Source organism: Chanos chanos, chromosome 8 (assembly GCF_902362185.1).
Source record: "Chanos chanos chromosome 8, fChaCha1.1, whole genome shotgun sequence".
NCBI lineage: Eukaryota > Metazoa > Chordata > Actinopteri > Gonorynchiformes > Chanidae > Chanos > Chanos chanos.
In genome coordinates, this window is record NC_044502.1 from 18,211,839 (window position 1) to 18,228,726 (window position 16,888).

The window sequence follows — 16,888 nt, forward strand, 5'->3', positions numbered from 1 at the left end:
CGTGTCATTACTGATATGATTAAAGATATGATTAAAGATAGATAGGCCATTTCCTGGGACAGTATGCTGTCTAGATGAGTCCCAGTGCTCATTAGTGAAACAACTAGGGAGGCTGTTAACACACACTGTACCAGCCGCACACACGCACACACACACTCATGCAGGCGCACATAGACACATGCATGCAGACACCACGCACACACGCACACACAGCACTTCTGCTGAACAAACAGAAAGGGTCAAGCAATCCTGCCATGAATGATAACCATGATAACTGTGTTGCAGGTCATGAAAAAAAAAGATTTTTGTTGTTTAATATTTCAAAGTTTCATAGGTTTCTTCAGTATTTGTTTTACGATAGTTTATTCAGGGTTTGCGGTAAGGGGCTCAGTGTTGACCCAGGCCTCCTGTTCTCTTCCACTCTTGAATAAGACTTTCCCTATGAAGAACCGTCTGAACTGGTTTATATTCTTGTCCTAAGTATGAGGGGTCTGAAGTGTCACCGTCTGAGGAGGAAACGGGAAGAGGAACCTGACGTGCTCACATAAATGAAGTCAGAGCGGCGCTACACATTTTTAGCTTTTTTGCGTTCTTTAAAGTAAAAAATAGAGCCGTCCATTTTTCCACTTTTACGCCACTCACGAATTAACCACAACTGAAAAACATGAATTTGAATCATTGTTAAGGGCGCTGGGTTTTTTTAAATCGTATTTTACCAATTCATAAATGTGTAGTTCCGAAACTAGCCCTTTAAAAAGACCTAGATGCCTTCATTATTGTTTTGTTGTTTTTTAATCCCTTGTTTGATAGATAACCCATATTCAAACCTCCACCGTGCGACCTGTTTCCTTGACTGGCTTAAAAGAAATGCTTTTACAGTTTGCTTTTCATCAGGGATTCCCTCTCCCACACAGCTCAGTATGGGTTTCCCTCTCCCACACAGCAAACCTATTACGCTTCATAAACGGAAGGTGCAGAGAATAAACATCTTATTACCGTTTTTCTCATAGAGATTTCTTCACCGGTCTGTGCCAAAAAAACCCCCACCAAATAAACGTGTGTGTTTATTTTTGCTGGGATAATCCATGAGCGTTGTGGGAACACCGGGGTACTGTTTACAAACAGTAGAAAGTTCCACACTCTGCTTTTGTTGTGTGTTTTTTGGTTGCTAGGGGCGGAGTTAGGTTGCTGTTTTGAGCGGCAAGGTCTTTCTATTTTCACAGACTTGCTTACGTATGGGACCAACAGTTCCGCATTCCCCAGCCCTCCCCGTTCGTGATCAGTATTTAAACCGTCTGATGCAACTCGAATCAAACTCATTTTTGTAAAGGGACGTCCCGCAGAGAGCACACGAGCGTCACGGATTCCTGACTTGAATCAGGTAGGACATTTTTAAAGGAGAAAACAATGGCACGTTACATTTTAATTTAGATCTGCAGCAAATTTCTCGTTAAACCCCTTGTGTTGATACCTTATAACGTTCATTGGAAACGGTAAAGATTATATCGGTTAACTTGTAAAGACGATTTGTTTTAAACAGTTTTTATAATTTTATGCTTAGTTAGTAGTATTAAGTATTTCATATGCTTAGAATGCATGTTTGGATCGGAGCTCGGTGAAGAGCAACTCTTTCCCACTTCTTAGCTGTTTGATGTAGAAGTTATGCAACACTGTGGTATATGCCAAGGAACAAAGAAGTAGAGCTAAGAACGTATTAGTCTCTAAGATTTGGGCAACTCTCTAATTTACGAGAAAATCTATTTTACAAAGACTTAAATGTTCTGAGATGTAAGTGTTATGTCAGAACTGTTAGAACGTTTTGAGAGGTAACAGAGTTTGGGCATTGCGACGGTTTCGCACATTTAGTACATTTTCAAAGGTCGTTGTTGCTTTTTACCCGAGTTCTCCGTTTGCAAGAAGAAGTAGGCCTACATGTAATTTTAGTAAAGAAATCGGTTTTTCTGGCAATTCGTGATGTTTGTCTCGTAATCGTTGCTTACGGTTTTAGTATGTACATTTCGTTGCCTTTTGGAGAGTAAAGAAAGTGTAGGAGAATTTTGTTGTAAACAGTTCCCTCTCCGTTTTTCTGTTTTTGAAACATGGTTTAAGCTGGACTGAGAAAAAACATCTCGTGGAATTTCAGAGAGATGTGAAAGAGGATGAACAGCCTCAAACTTTTTTTGTTTGGTAGCTTAACTGACAAAATGAAACTAAGAGTGGACGCGTTACTTAACATACCATCTCACTGCTGCACTGTGATGACTGAGCTCTTAAAACAGCTGTGCACTGCAAAATCAGAACTTTTTCTCTGACATCTGGATTCATCCACTGTTCAATTCTATTCTAATGCAATTTAACCTAATCTAATCTGAGCTAATGTAATCTCTTTTAACTAATCTAGTGTCTCTCGAGCGAGTAAATCAATTGCCAAATTTTTTCCATGAGTTTTCGGTGATGTTCTTACCTTAGAACAGCTCTGCAGATCGAGATGTGATGGATTCCACTAGCAGAGATGGCTGAGATTCATCAAGCCATCATAAGCATTCAAAACTAGAAACAGCGATTGAACAAGAGCGTTGAAAAGAGAAGAGACATTGGAGAATGTTGAGAATGCTGCTTCCTTCAGCTGTGTGTGTGTTTGTGATGTAGGTGTCATTAATGTGCTGGTTTATAAAAAGAGAGAGATGAGTATAGTTAAGACAGTGGTTATAACCATGTCTGCTCTGTAACTGAGTTTGGGCGTTTGCCATTGTTTGTTTTGTACATTGATAGATGGAGTTCTTGACGTGTTTATATAAATCGCATAAATCCAAAGACTTTACCTGGAGTATATAAGTTTTTCTTACAGCCACTCCACTCAAGTGGTTGTGTTCACTGTATTAAACTGTCTCTCTCTCTCCCCCTGTCTGACAGTCGTGCTGGGAGGTAGCAGTTGAATCTGACATGATGCCTGGACAAATCCCAGAACCTTCTCTAAACGCAGGTGCTCTCCCTAGTCTGGGACCACTGGCGGAAATCCATGCTACCACACTAACAGACCAGTTTAAACCAGACCGGCTCAAACTGGCTGAGATCACGTTCTCTCCTCTGAAGAGATCCCTTAGCTGCGTCACGGCCGAGGTGAGAAACACATACACACACTTCTAGTCTCTGTGCACTAAACATGTTAACCATGTTTTTCATTGCTCAGTCACCCTGCTCACTCCTGTTTCTGTGTCACTGAAGCAAAGTTTAGTCCATGTAGAGTAGTCTGACCTCAACCCTCACCCTAAACTTCTGCCTAGCCCCAGGCTGCTCAAGTGGGCGCCAAACTTTTAATGTACAGCAACGCCCTCTAGTGGACAGTTTTTACATGATAACTTGTCACGCATTTTCCCGGTGTAGAACTGAATACTGATAGAATGTATGAAATAGCTTGTTTGGACAAAAGGTTTGAAATCTGTGGCTGTGAGTTTTCACAAACCTGTGCCAGAGGTACATGACATAAAAAGGAACATTGTCTAACAAATTTAGTTTTACTGAATATTTTGTCTATCTATCTATCCTCTATCTATCTATCTATCTATCTATCTATCTATCTATCTATCTATCTATCTATCTATCTATCTATCTATCTATCTATCTATCTATCTATCTGTCTGTCTGTCTATCTATCTATCTATCTATCTATTTATCTGTCTGTCTGTCTGTCTGTCTATCTGTCTGTCTATCTTTCTATCTATCTATCTATCTATCTATCTATCTATCTATCTATCTATCTATCTATCTATCTATCTATCTGTCTGTCTGTCTGTCTGTCTGTCTGCCTGTCTGTCTCTCGGATTTAGCTCTCTGTGTGTATGTATTAGAGATCTGTAGACAAGGCTGCATTGGGCAAGAACTCTGCTGCTATTTCACAGTAAACTCATTCCTCATCCTCTTTTTTTTGACAGATGGATGAAGAGGAGGAGAGGAGAAAAAGAAGACGAGAGAAAAACAAAGTGGCAGCCGCTCGTTGTCGGAACAAAAAGAAAGAGAGAACAGACTTCCTCCAAAAAGTGAGTCAACAAAAAAAAATGAAATGTGAATGATGCTAATAATGATTTTTGTACTGGTGCTTCATGCATACTAAAGACTCAATATCAGAGTCATTCTAGCTCCACAAAGACCTTCAGCATTACAATTACTGTTAAAATGCATTGTTTTTGAATGCGGTCCTAACTACATTTATCCATGTGACTGTGGATGATAAAAACACTAAATACTGTTTCCATAATTCCAAAATAATTCTGCTAGAGTTCATTTTTGTATACGTAGTGGCTCTCTTCAGCTGTGAATAGTGGCACAATGGTCTAGTGGTTGGTGATGTAGTTATATTAGTGTAATATTAGTGTTTGTAACATTGGTGTAACATTAGTGTAAAATTAGTGTTAGTAATATTAGTGTAATATTAGAGTGATATTATTACTCATGATACATGCTTATCACTTTGACTATTATTGTGGCATCGTATCAGCATTTTGCTCCTGTTGGCACAGAAAGTGTACACAAGTGAATGGACACTACTGACGCTGTCTAATTTACACTGGAAAAAAAAAACACTCACATATTTATTTACGCTGGAAAATCAATAACGAATGGAAAACCACTTCTCATAAATGTCCTGTTTGAAGGCTTAATGTTGGTCTGTGCTCTGCTGTGATGTGCTGTATTGTGTCATGGTGTGTTTTAATACGTTGTGTCGTGTTTTGTTTTTTGTAGGAGGCAGAGCGTCTAGAAGTCGTAAACACAGGGCTGAAGGGACAGATTGAAGAACTCAGACAAGAGCGACAGCAGTTGATCCACATGTTAAACCTCCACAGGCCGACCTGTATTGTGCGCACAGACAGCATCAAATCCACGGACAGCGAAGACCATTCCCCCCTCCGCCCGCCCAACACGCCGTAAACCACTGTCACTACAGAACCGCGTTTAAACGGGCAGGTGGTGGTTGTAACGTTTTCTGTGTATGAAAACCAAAGTCAGCCAAACACCTCTCTACAAGCTTGTGCCTGCTGCCAAAGTTTGCTAATATTTGTTACCAATTTTTTTAAAAAACTGTGGGACGGGACACACATATTTGAAGAGTTTTTTTTTTTTATGGTGACTTTTGTTGGTTTGCCAATATGCCTCTCCACCTGCCAATGGTGAACTAAAGCCGAAAATTTGCAGTCGGTGAACAGCAACCGTAGAGGGCTTGAAGTAGCCTGTGTTGGGACTTTTGTGCCAAATAGAGCAGGACGCGCTGACAAAAAGCAGAACTTGACTGTGATCTGACTGAGATTGTGAACTAAACCAAAACTCTACACACATCTGTCTTATCCAAAAAGATATCAGGGAATTACCTGTTCATTCTTATGTAGCTGTTATTACTTAAGAGTAGCTCCACCCATAAACGCCGCGGGAACTGGCTAAACTGGTGGTGCAACACTAAGTTCACGTGCTGCTCTATTACTGGCTGACAGCTTGAAGAGTGGGCGTATCTGGTGTCAATTATTGGCTGACAACTTGAAGAGTGGGTGTATCTGGAATCTTATTGTACTTGCATTACTTAACCTAGCTCAAAATATACGGGTCTGCGATTGTATATGTTCCTATATACTGGTTGGAGACATAAATACTATTTTTTTTATAAGTTACCTTGATGTGGGAGTCTCTGGTAGATCCTTTTTACCGATGCTGGTCATCATGTAAAACATTTTCTGTATCTATTGTTTACACTGTATATATTTTTGTCATAATTTTATACCGCATACCTTTTTTAGAGATGTTAAAGTTAAATGTTATGACATCAGCGGATGTGAGGAAGTAATTTACATCACATCCAAACCTCTCCACTCTGTCCAGCTGCCACTGACTAGCCATTTAGCTTACTGAATGCACTTCCTTGTCATTCACTCAAAACGAATAAACAGTATTGCTCATTAATGTGACTATGCTTTTTTGGGAGGGAAGGTCAAAGAACCAAAGAGAGCTGTATAGTGATTGTCGTGCTGTGGTTGTACACAACTGATTTGTAATTTTGCCTCTGTACCGCTTGGTGGCAGTGTTTTCAAACACAACCATGAGCCCATTACATTTACTGCCCCATTGTTCTCAGTCATGAAGCAGTCATAATAGTATTTTAATGCTCAGTTGTCCTTATACACAGACATGCACACACACACGCACACACACACACACACACATGCACACGCACACATGCACACACACACACACACGCACACGCACACGCACACACACACACACACACACACACACACACACACACACACATACACACACACACACACACATGTGTTTGTGTCTATGTCTGAGTGTGTGTGTGTGTGTGTGTGTGTGTGTGTGTATGTACTGAACGTGCACGAGACAGTGCTCATGGTAGAAGTGGGGTAAGTCAGGCACATGCTCATTGTTTGGCTCTTGGCGTCTGGCTTTTCTGTACGAGTTAGAATCACCCTAATCTGTTTTTTCGGCACTTTCTCTGAATGCTGCCAGCGAGATTGTTGGGCAGCGTGTGAGCCTGACCTCCTGCTTAACAGTTCGAAGCTTTTTAAAATTCCATCTTTGGCAGAACATGTTTCAGTCGTGGGCGGACAGCTCTGCCAGGCGGAATCTGTTTAGCTCCTTGTTTTTCTGTGGTTCTCTGGTGCCACTGTAACATTACCTACAGCGAAAACATTTGAGAAAACAACATAATCCACAAAAAGCAGCGGTAGCTAAGAGATGGTGGCAAAACCTTTCTCCTGAGTCCTGGCCTCATGTTTCAGTGACCTATAAACAATGTCATAGTAAAGCCAGTGTTTCACTCATTTCTACTGACAGTGACTCATAAAGTCCCTTTTATGCCTGCTACACACAATGAATTTACTACACTAATATTCATTTAAATACTTCTGATCATTAACCAATACAATATTTACTAAAATATATTTGTAAATGCAGCTTTCTTCAAGTACATTGATTAAAAAAAACATTGTATTTGATTAAAATGCTGAAGAAATATTAGCGAACAGAACATTCACAAAAGAACAATTATGCCAAAATATACTTACTAATCAAATACTGATTAAAGGAGCATTCAGCAGAGTAAATTCATCACGAGAAATATCACAACAGTGGACTTATAAAATAAATGTTTTAGACAGCATATTTGGTAAAGGAATATTTAGCCAAGCAAATTTTTTAAATGAGCATTACTGCTGTGGACTGATATGATAAATGTGTTAAAGGGAACAGTTAGTGAAGGAAGAATCAGAAAAGCATATTTCATAAGAATCATAATCATAATAATAAAATATTTATTGTTCTTTGAGTAAAATGTAATTGAAATAGCATTTTTACCTCTGTGCATCCAGTAAACACTCATGTTTTGATGTACAGTGATTGAAAGACCGTTTAAGATCATTTAGGAGCATGGACACATGTTCAGTTCTCTGGGAGTCACCCTCTGGTAAAAGTCTGAAGTCTGGACTCTCTGGTGTTGTGTGTTTGTGCAAAGCACATGACACCAAATGCTCCTAAAGTGTTTGTATTCTGACATAGTAAATATGGAAAGTTACATAAGGTACATGAATGGACGTATATCTAAGTAGAACATTCGCTGAGGTATAGTTAAAGAGGTATATTCGAGATAGAAATATTTAAAGTATTTTTTTCCCTAAAAGAATATTCTCTAAAGTAGATCTTATAAAGACAAATAATGTGAAACCACATTCACTGCTACACATTTACAGAAAAATAGTTTTCTAAAGAATATTTGGTAAATGTGACTTGGCACCCTTACATTCAGTTCACATACAATGTCCAGTCCCTACAGGTTTACGTACTAACCATGAAATCCCCACAGCTGTATGTTATTAATGCTGCATAGACGCAGGTTATGGCGTTTACACTTAAGTATTGTAGTTTGGTCTTGTGATACTGGCGAGTTATTGTAATGTGCTTCTGTTAAGAGTGTAGTGCTATGAGGGGAATTTAGTGGAAAGGATGAAATGACTTCATCTTTAATGACACAGTCTGTTTTAAATTAGAGAACGATGACCGTATCTCTGTATGCTCTTTATTTCACACAGGGAATTACAGAATATTTCTGAGCCATGAGCGGGAACGGATTCGGTGAGACGGTGAAACATGAGGCCCCAGTTCTCAGCAGGCGCAGAGAAAGAGCCGATAACTCCTGTTTGGGGTGAATGGGTGCATGCGTTCACTCACACTGACAAAATCGTTTAACACCCACAAAATGGCTTCACAGAACATCACATTAAAAAATCCACTGGCCTGCACGTAACGCTAAATGAGTGGTGTGTAACTGTCAATACCTACGCTAAAAAAGTCTGGTGTCTCTCTTGTGCAACGCTGCATAAAGAGTTTATAGTAAAATTCTGTATGGTGGAGTGTAAGTTATGGTAAAACGGTCTATGCGAATGATGGTAAAATGATCCCTGCATGTGATGGTAATGTTGAGGGTGAAGTCGGGTGGAATTTTTTGAACCCAGCCATCCCTCCCAACCAGCTCCTGCAGCTGCAGATAAGCCTGCTGATGTCACGATGCGGGGAAACACCGCGTGAAACTACTTGTTGCTGTACCTCAGAGACTACTGCTCAGAAAAACTCAACCCTTTCTTCTCTTCCTGTGTGTGTGTGTGTGTGTGTGTGTGTGTGTGTGCGCATGTGTATTGTGTGTGTGTGTCTGTGTATGTGTGTGTGTGTGTGTATGTGTGTGTGTGTGTGTGTGTGCGCGTGTGTATTGTGTGTGTGTGTGTGTGTGTGTGTGTGTGTGCGTGTGCTTCTTAAAGAAGCACAGTTTCTTTAGGGGAACAGAAGCACTCTGCCTTTTTTCTCTAATTTTCTTTTTTTTTTCACAAACTAGAACCGCTCAGACCGGTCAGTTAATTGGCTGCTACCAGATGAATGTATGTTGGATAGCTTGATAATTCTTGTGAAATGTATCTCTTTCCAAATGTTTTTTATCACAGAATTACTCATCCCACCCACTCAGAGCAGGCAGGCTGTAGTTTACAGGAACAGAGAAAATCACATTCACACTTATTTACTTTATGTCCTTAAAACTGAAGAATAAAATCCAAGCATTTATACCCATGCACTGAAAAAATGTGTATTTTCTTTTTTGGGGAGTGGGGCAGAGGGGGGGTGGGGGGCTTGTTTCGAGCTCTCACTGCCCCAATCTGGTCTTATGCAAAGTTTCCACTAGCCATGTGACTTCCAGTCTGGTGTCACAGTGCTTTTATCAGAAACCACATCAGACCCAGCTAATTAGGCAGGGCGAGAGTCTCAGCGAAAGCGTTAAAGCGAGAGAGAGAGCGAGAGAGTGAAACAGAAGTAGAGGAAACACAGAGAGGGAAACAAGTCTCGTTTATTCATTAAAAAGCGGTTAACTGTGTCCAGCTCAGCGCGCGCGCACACACACATACACACACACACATACACATACACACATACACACACACACGCTCTGGTATAATAAGCAGAAGTTAGGAGAGGACAGAGAACTACCTGCAGACACGTCGGGCATGGCACAGGGCTCTGACAGCACAGACACGAGTTACACAAAGTCCCCGTCGCCGGGCAACAAACAGGTAAGCACCCTCTCTTCTCCTCCATCTATTCTCTTCATCTCTGCATAGCCTTTTCTCTCAGACGCACACAGACAATACTGCATGGAAAATGGAATATATGCACACGAACATACACACACCGCGTGCACACACACACACACAGACATGCACACACACACACACACACACACACACACACACACACACACACACACACACACACACACACACAATAAAACATAGGTAGTACCATAAAAAATGCTTCTTTCTTTCTTCTCTCTCTCTCTCTCTCTCTCTCTCTCACTCCCTCTCACGCACACACTCACATGCCCATTCATTCACATTGTATGTAAAGAATCAGTTCCATGACATACCGTGACATCAGAACTGTGACATCAGAATGCAGTCAATATGTAGTCAATTACTGCATGCTAACAGGAGTCTGTGTGAGATATGTATAGCATGAGTGTGTGTAGCATGAGTGCATGTTCAGAGTTTGCATTAGAAATGTAATGTAATCTGTTATCACAAAAAATTTCTTCTTTATTATAGTTTGTTACAGTTTTTCAGGAGTGTGTGCGTGTGAGTGTGTGGTGTGTGTGTGTGTGTGTGTGTGTATGTGTGTGTGTGTGTGTGTGTGTGTGTGTGTGTCTGTGTTTGTGCATTACATTGAGAGCTGTTAGGATGTTTACTGATTGTGAAACACCAGTGCCATGGTACCTGAGGAAGGGTGTGTGTCTGTGTTTCTCTGCTTTACTCAACCATGCTCCTGCATACTCTTATCTGCCACACACACTGGTTTACAGCACACACACACACACACACACACACACACACACACACAATACATCAGTTTAGCATGCATTGATCCAACAGATGTGCACATATCCATCAGAAACACTGGTCCAGAGAATCTGTGAATGATAGTTGTTAATTCAGTCAGTGTTAAATCATAAAAGCCCTTGAAAAGAGCACTGTCTCACAGCACCCTACACAAACACACACACATACACACACACATACAGGCAATCAGACAGAAAGACAGACACACACGTACAGACACCACGCACACACACTCTCTCTCTCATACACACACCACTCACAGAGAGACATAAACACATAACACATGAACACAGTGGAAATAATACGTGTGATGATGTTTTTGTGGGTCAGACCACAGCCTGTGACGTGGAAGGACTTTTTACACATCATTCTCATGGATCATTTACACACACACCCACACATACACACACACCTGACAGACAGTGACATGTAGTTTTATGTAAATGCTGTATACACACACACAGACTCTCTCTCTCTTTCTTTCTCTCTCTCTCTCTCTCTCTCTCTCTCTCTCTCACACACACAAACACATTCACACATACACTAACACACATACACACACACTCTCTCTCTCTCTCTCTCAAACACACACACACACACACAGGGTTCATGCAGGACTAGGTCAGATTGAGATGAAACATATATAAAACCTTGCATTGTTGGAACTAATGGGACTGGATTAAACAGGTTTATTAATCTGTCTGGAATGTAGACTGCTGTTTAGCTTAGCGTTAGCTCTCAGTAGCCTGTCCTGATTGGTTAAGAGGGTGAGGTATGTGTGTGTGGTGGCTCTGAGGGGACTAAAGGTTTATGGAGTGGTGGTGTTTTAGTTTATAATGACTATAATGATTCTCATGGATTCTCACTGTAATTATACTGCTTCTCATTGACTGTAGTTCATACTGAGGTAAGGCATGTGACTGTTAACAGGGCTCTTCAGACGATGTAAGGAAAGTCATGAGGAGAGAGAAAAATCGCATTGCCGCACAGAAGAGTCGTATGAGACAAACGCAGAAAGCTGACAGTCTGCATCTGGTGAGTAACACACACACACACACACACACACACACACACACACACACACACACACACCATAACTCAAAGACTGCACAAATACCTCTGCACCTCTGTGTATAACTGTGTGCACGTGAGTGAGTGAGTGAGCGCGTGCGTGCGCGCGCGCGCGTGTGTGTGTGTGTGTGGGTGTGGGTGTGTGTATTTTATTTACACAGAGCATGTTGGCCATGTGATGGCATGTGTCATGGCTTCTGTAATATTTAACACTTGGCATCAGCTCCCGCCCTGTTTGCCTGATAACTGGCATTGATTACTGTGTGTGGGATGGCAGCACGAGTTTAACTGCCCGTCTGCCCAGAATCTGCCTCTCTCTCTCTCTCTCTCTCTCTCTCTCTCTATTACCTGTCTACTTCTATCTCTCTTCATCTGTCTCTCCCTCTCTTTCTTTCTTTTTTTCTCAATTCCCTTCTACTTCAGTTTGTCTTTCTCTCTCTCTCTTTCTCTTTCTCTCTATCTCTCTCTCCTTATATATATCTCTCTCTCTTCATCTCTCGCTGCCTCTCCTTCTTTTTTTCTTTCGCTCTCTACATCTTTTGACTTCTGTTTGTCTCTCTCTCTCTCTCTCTCTCTCTCTCTGTCTGTATGTCTCCTGCAGTGCAGCCCTCTGGGTTAAGAGTTAACTGATTCTTAGTCAAAGTCGGAACCCACTAACACTTTCATTTTAACCGTCACTGGACGTTCATTGACTGGGTGTAGAGAGACGGAGTGTCGATCTGACTCAGATACTTTCACTCTCTGGGCGAGGAGTGACCCCGCCACTGCTCCACCTGTCTCCACCCGTCTGCAAGGCACAGAGTCTGTCTCACAGCACCAGGCAGGGCACAGTGCTGACTAAAGGATGTAGTTGAGTGCCGAGAACATTTAAAAACTAGACTTCTGATCAGAGTTCTCAATTGCAGACCAAGGCATGCGTCTGCTTATCTGTCCAGAGAGACTTTTTTCTTTCTGTGTTATCATCATAGATTTAGTCTCTGAGGCTGCAAGTGTGGCTACTGCTATCTGATGATAAAATGTTAATAATTTGGCTGAATTTAATTGACTTGAAAGACAGAATATGTGAATATTTTGGGGTATTTTGAGTATGGAGTACATGAATACTTTCGGAAAGAAGATATTTAAATGTCCTGTGGTATTCTTTGCCTTTTGATTTAACGTAAAGAGAAATAGCGTGAGAAAAGTTTGATGTCATGATCGCGGCAATTTAAACCACCTGGTGGGAACCTCATAGAAAATTCTAGATTCAGTTTTGTGGTATTAGGCAGAACTAATGATAACTGTCCCTTCTGAGAAAAAAAAAGCCATCACTGATTTCTCAGAATTTTATCTATTTAATCTCCTTATGAGAACTACTCACTCACTCACTCACTCACTCATTCACTCACTCAAACACTCATTCACTCACTCACTCACTCACTCGCTCACTCATTCATTCACTCACTCACTCACTCACTCCCTTACTTGCACTCCCTCACTAATTCTCTCTCTGACACATTCATTCATTCATTTACTCAGTTATTCATGCGCTCACCCACTGATTAGTGCTGAGTAAAGCTAAATAATACATTTAAGATTAAAAGTATCAAAATGATGTTTAATGAATTTTAGCCACACACTGTGAGTGACAAGTTAAGTTTCAAAAGTCTGTGGAATGACAGTAAATATCCAGTAAAACTGAGTTACAGAGGCCTTTTTAAACTGACATTATGCAACTGAACAAAATTGCTTCTTTGGCTGTGTGTGTGTGGGGGGGGGGGGGGGGGGGGGTAGGGAGAGAGAGAGAGAGAGAGAGAGAGAGAGAGAGAGAGAGAGAGAGAGAGGACTGCTCCAGAGTTTAGCATATCATGTGGTTTACGTCTCCAAGGCCAATGCCGTGCTTGATAAACAGGAAGCTGAAATTTCCCTTTGTGTGACACGTTTCCTGTGTAGTACTTGTTCAGCTGAGCTCTCTGGTTGGAGAGTTTTTTGAGTAGTGGAGCAGAGTGTGTGTGAACCGTGGGCCGCAGAAGCACTCATGCTGTCATTTCTGGTAAGCTGTGTGTGCCCGTGGGCTGGCGCAGGCAGACTGATGCACTCACAGGGGCTTGCCCCACAGACATGACAGTAAGACAGCCCGCTGGGGTCTTCTGACGTCCTTTAGCAGAAGTTCAAACACATTCACTCGCTTCTCTCTCCCACACCTGTCAAACAAACAAAAAAAGAAGCAATGCACGCACACACATGCACGCAAACACTTTTTACAGTGTAACATCATCTAACCGCTCCACTTTTACCAGAAAACAACTGTGTCTCTGGAACTAGAGCATCCAGGTCAGTCACACAGAACAACAGCCACACAGAACACCAGTCAGACAGAACAACAGTCATGTGCAGAATAACAGCTACACAGAACAATAGCCAGACAGAATTACAGCTACACAGAACAACAGCCAGACAGAATTACAGCCAAACAGAACAACAGTCAGACAGAATAACAGCCACACAGCTCTGCAACACTCCTGAACACACATAGCAATTACCCCCTCCACAACCATGACAACAGCATTGTATGAAAAAAACAGCAACTCAAAGTCAACATGAAACTCATGAAGGATGAACTGAGGGTTTTTTTTATTACTGGCGGGACCGGGCCAAACAGTTTTTGGATGAATGCTGCTGTGTAAGAAAATGAATGAAGGAATCAATATGTAAAAATACATACATACAAACATACATATATATATATATATATATATATATACATAAACACACACACACACATACATACATACATACATACATACATACATACATAAAAAGGGTTTTTTGTTTATGTAAATGTATTTTCCGTGTTGTCAGAGGCTTGAGGGAAGACCCTGTTTAAGGGTGTTTACGACGCTGAGGGGAGACTGATGGGAAATGTCAGGGCTGTTTAACATGTCATTTAAGTGTGGTGTCAGTGAACTCTGGTTTAATGTGGTTTCTCACAAAATTCACCAGAAAAAAGAGGGAGGAAAATTAGCGAGGGCAGGAAGAGGAAAGGGGTTGCTGCTGCATCTCTCAGATACCCCCTTGACTGAGAATGCTCCAGAGATAAATCCTGTTTTCAGATTAAAAACAACAACAACAACAACAACAACAACAACAACTGAACAAAACATGTTTTTTGAAGAGCACTCCTGACATGTCATGTCTGACTGCTGTTTGTTTTCTTATCAGGAGAGTGAGTGTTTGGAAAAAGAGAACGCAGCACTGCGAAAAGAGGTGAAGAGACTGACAGAGGAGGCCAAGTATCTCTCCACAGTCCTCAGCAACCATGAGCCACTGTGCACTGGGCTCAGCTCCGCCCCCTCTGACCTGCTCTACCCCGCCCACCACAGCAGTTACCACCAACACCTCACTGTGCCGCACTACCAGCTCTGACAAGTAGGGGGTGCCAACGCGCTGTTAAAACACAGGAAAACCATACATACAAACATACATACATATGTACATACATACACATACATACATATATACGCGCGTACATACAACCCGACAGACAGGCGCACACACACACACACACACACACACACACACACACACACACACACACACTGGGACAGTGAAGTCTTTGTATGAACTGTATTTGGAGGAAAGTCGGGAATGGGACAACGTCCCATAGTTTAACAGTGCTCTGCTTCACATAATAATGGATATCAAACACAAAAAAGTAACAATGGAGTTATGCCTTCAACTATCCAAATAAACCACATGGTTCCTACAGTACAGGAAACTGACTTCTGTTCCCGGTGAAAGGGTATTTTACGGTAAAAGTACAATTATGTGGTTGGTACGTGCTATCATCCTTTGCATTGTGTTTAACAGGATTACTGCGCTGCATGAAGAAGACACTTGGAATGTTGTTAATTTTTATGGAAGTATTTTTTGTTCGGTGATCTCTGTTTTTGTTAATGTGTTTTCATTTTTGTTCAGACTTGTTCTGGGTTTGGTTTAGATTTGTGAATGAATGTTTCTCTAAAATCACAAATTCATGTAAATCCCAGACAGAATTGATATCTTGAAATATATTTGCTGTGCAAGAATATGTAAATCTTTTTTTAAATTATGTGTGTATTTTGAACTTCACACATATTAACTGTCAGAGGAAGAACAGTCAGTATATAGTCGCGGTTTTTCATACAATCATGAGTATTTCAGACGCACGAATGAGAGTGACACGTGTTCAAGCTCATGGGATGGTTTTGTTTTGTTTTGTTTTGTTTTGTTTTGTTTTGTTTTGTTTTGTTTTGAACCGTTTTTACACCAGCAGTTCCACGAGTAATCTTCGTTCTTTACAAATGTGTGGATCGTAAAAGATGAAAATGTTAACATTTTAAAAGCTGTGAAATTTCAGCTCTTGTTTTTCCTTTTTTCTGAGGAAAGAATGTTTCTGAACAATAAAATGACCTCTTCTGAAAATACCGACGTACCATTTGTTCATCTGCAATCTTAAACTTAATGATGAGTACTTTACCATTGTGAAAAGAAATAATACATTCCTCCAATCTGAAACCTGATTAATGATTTTACCTCTATACTCAGCATCTGCGTTATGCGGTGCGTAGCGCCCCCGTGTGGACATGTATTATATCGCACATAAAACAGTTCTTACTCAATGTAATGCCAGCCCACAGGTGGTTTAAGTTTGCCTATGGGGCGAATTATGACTTCTTGTAGTCTGAATATGAGATTGGCTGATTATTTATGAGTTGCAAATCCCAAATTTATAAACACTGTTTTCACATTTACTGTAGCACTTGTAAGTCATGCCTGAGTGAGTTAATGGCTATTTCTTACCCACAACAGAATATGTGTCATCATCTTAATTAATCGTTAATTAGTCGTGATGGTTTAACTGTGCTATCTGTAGCGTGGGTTGATAAAAAGGGGACTGGTTTGAAGCACCGAGGCGCCATCACTCAACACCAGAGAGCCGCAACTTCACTCCCGCGGGGTCTCTTCCATCCTCCCTGAGGATCACAGTAGCAACCTGGAGGTTAGTTTAGTTCTTTAGAAACACTGTCTGAGTATATGCCATTCGGCGAGAGAGAGAGGGAGAGATAACGAGAAAGAGAGAGAGAGGGAGAATGATAGCCCGAAATGGACAGATTAACGACAATTTCTGAAAACCCACAGGAGTGTTTCCAGTTGTATATGGACTCAACTGAATCTTAATACGAACAAGATTTTTGGCACCAACTGCAGCACGAGTCGTGAGTATTTACTGAACTAATGAAAAACACTTCAGTTACAATCCGAGTCTTTTGCAGACATGTAGAATCCAGTGCAGAGTCCGAGAATTAGCTTTTTTCCCGTTAACCGCTTAATATACTAACCTTCGTTGAAGCAGTCTT

At 41.1% G+C, this 16,888-nt stretch overlaps 2 protein-coding genes across 3 annotated transcripts; both read left to right on the top strand.

Moving 5' to 3' along the window:
• The first annotated feature begins 1,327 nt into the window (after positions 1–1,327).
• jdp2b (Jun dimerization protein 2b) lies at positions 1,328–5,946 on the top strand. 2 transcript variants are annotated; one of them, XM_030781619.1, is made up of 5 exons: positions 1,333–1,381; positions 2,470–2,645; positions 2,914–3,120; positions 3,933–4,037; positions 4,741–5,946. In XM_030781619.1, the coding sequence occupies exons 3-5, from the start codon at positions 2,944–2,946 to the stop codon at positions 4,924–4,926; spliced, it is 468 nt and encodes a 155-aa protein (XP_030637479.1). In that variant the 5' UTR covers positions 1,333–1,381; positions 2,470–2,645; positions 2,914–2,943; the 3' UTR covers positions 4,927–5,946. The 2 variants fall into 2 exon arrangements, with proteins under 2 accessions (XP_030637478.1, XP_030637479.1); XM_030781618.1 differs by lacking the exon at positions 2,470–2,645 and having other exon boundaries at positions 1,328–1,381.
• Positions 5,947–9,551: 3,605 nt separating this feature from the next.
• batf (basic leucine zipper transcription factor, ATF-like) lies at positions 9,552–14,915 on the top strand. Its single transcript, XM_030781620.1, has 3 exons — positions 9,552–9,617; positions 11,370–11,474; positions 14,712–14,915. The coding sequence occupies exons 1-3, from the start codon at positions 9,552–9,554 to the stop codon at positions 14,913–14,915; spliced, it is 375 nt and encodes a 124-aa protein (XP_030637480.1).
• The last annotated feature ends 1,973 nt before the right edge of the window (positions 14,916–16,888 follow it).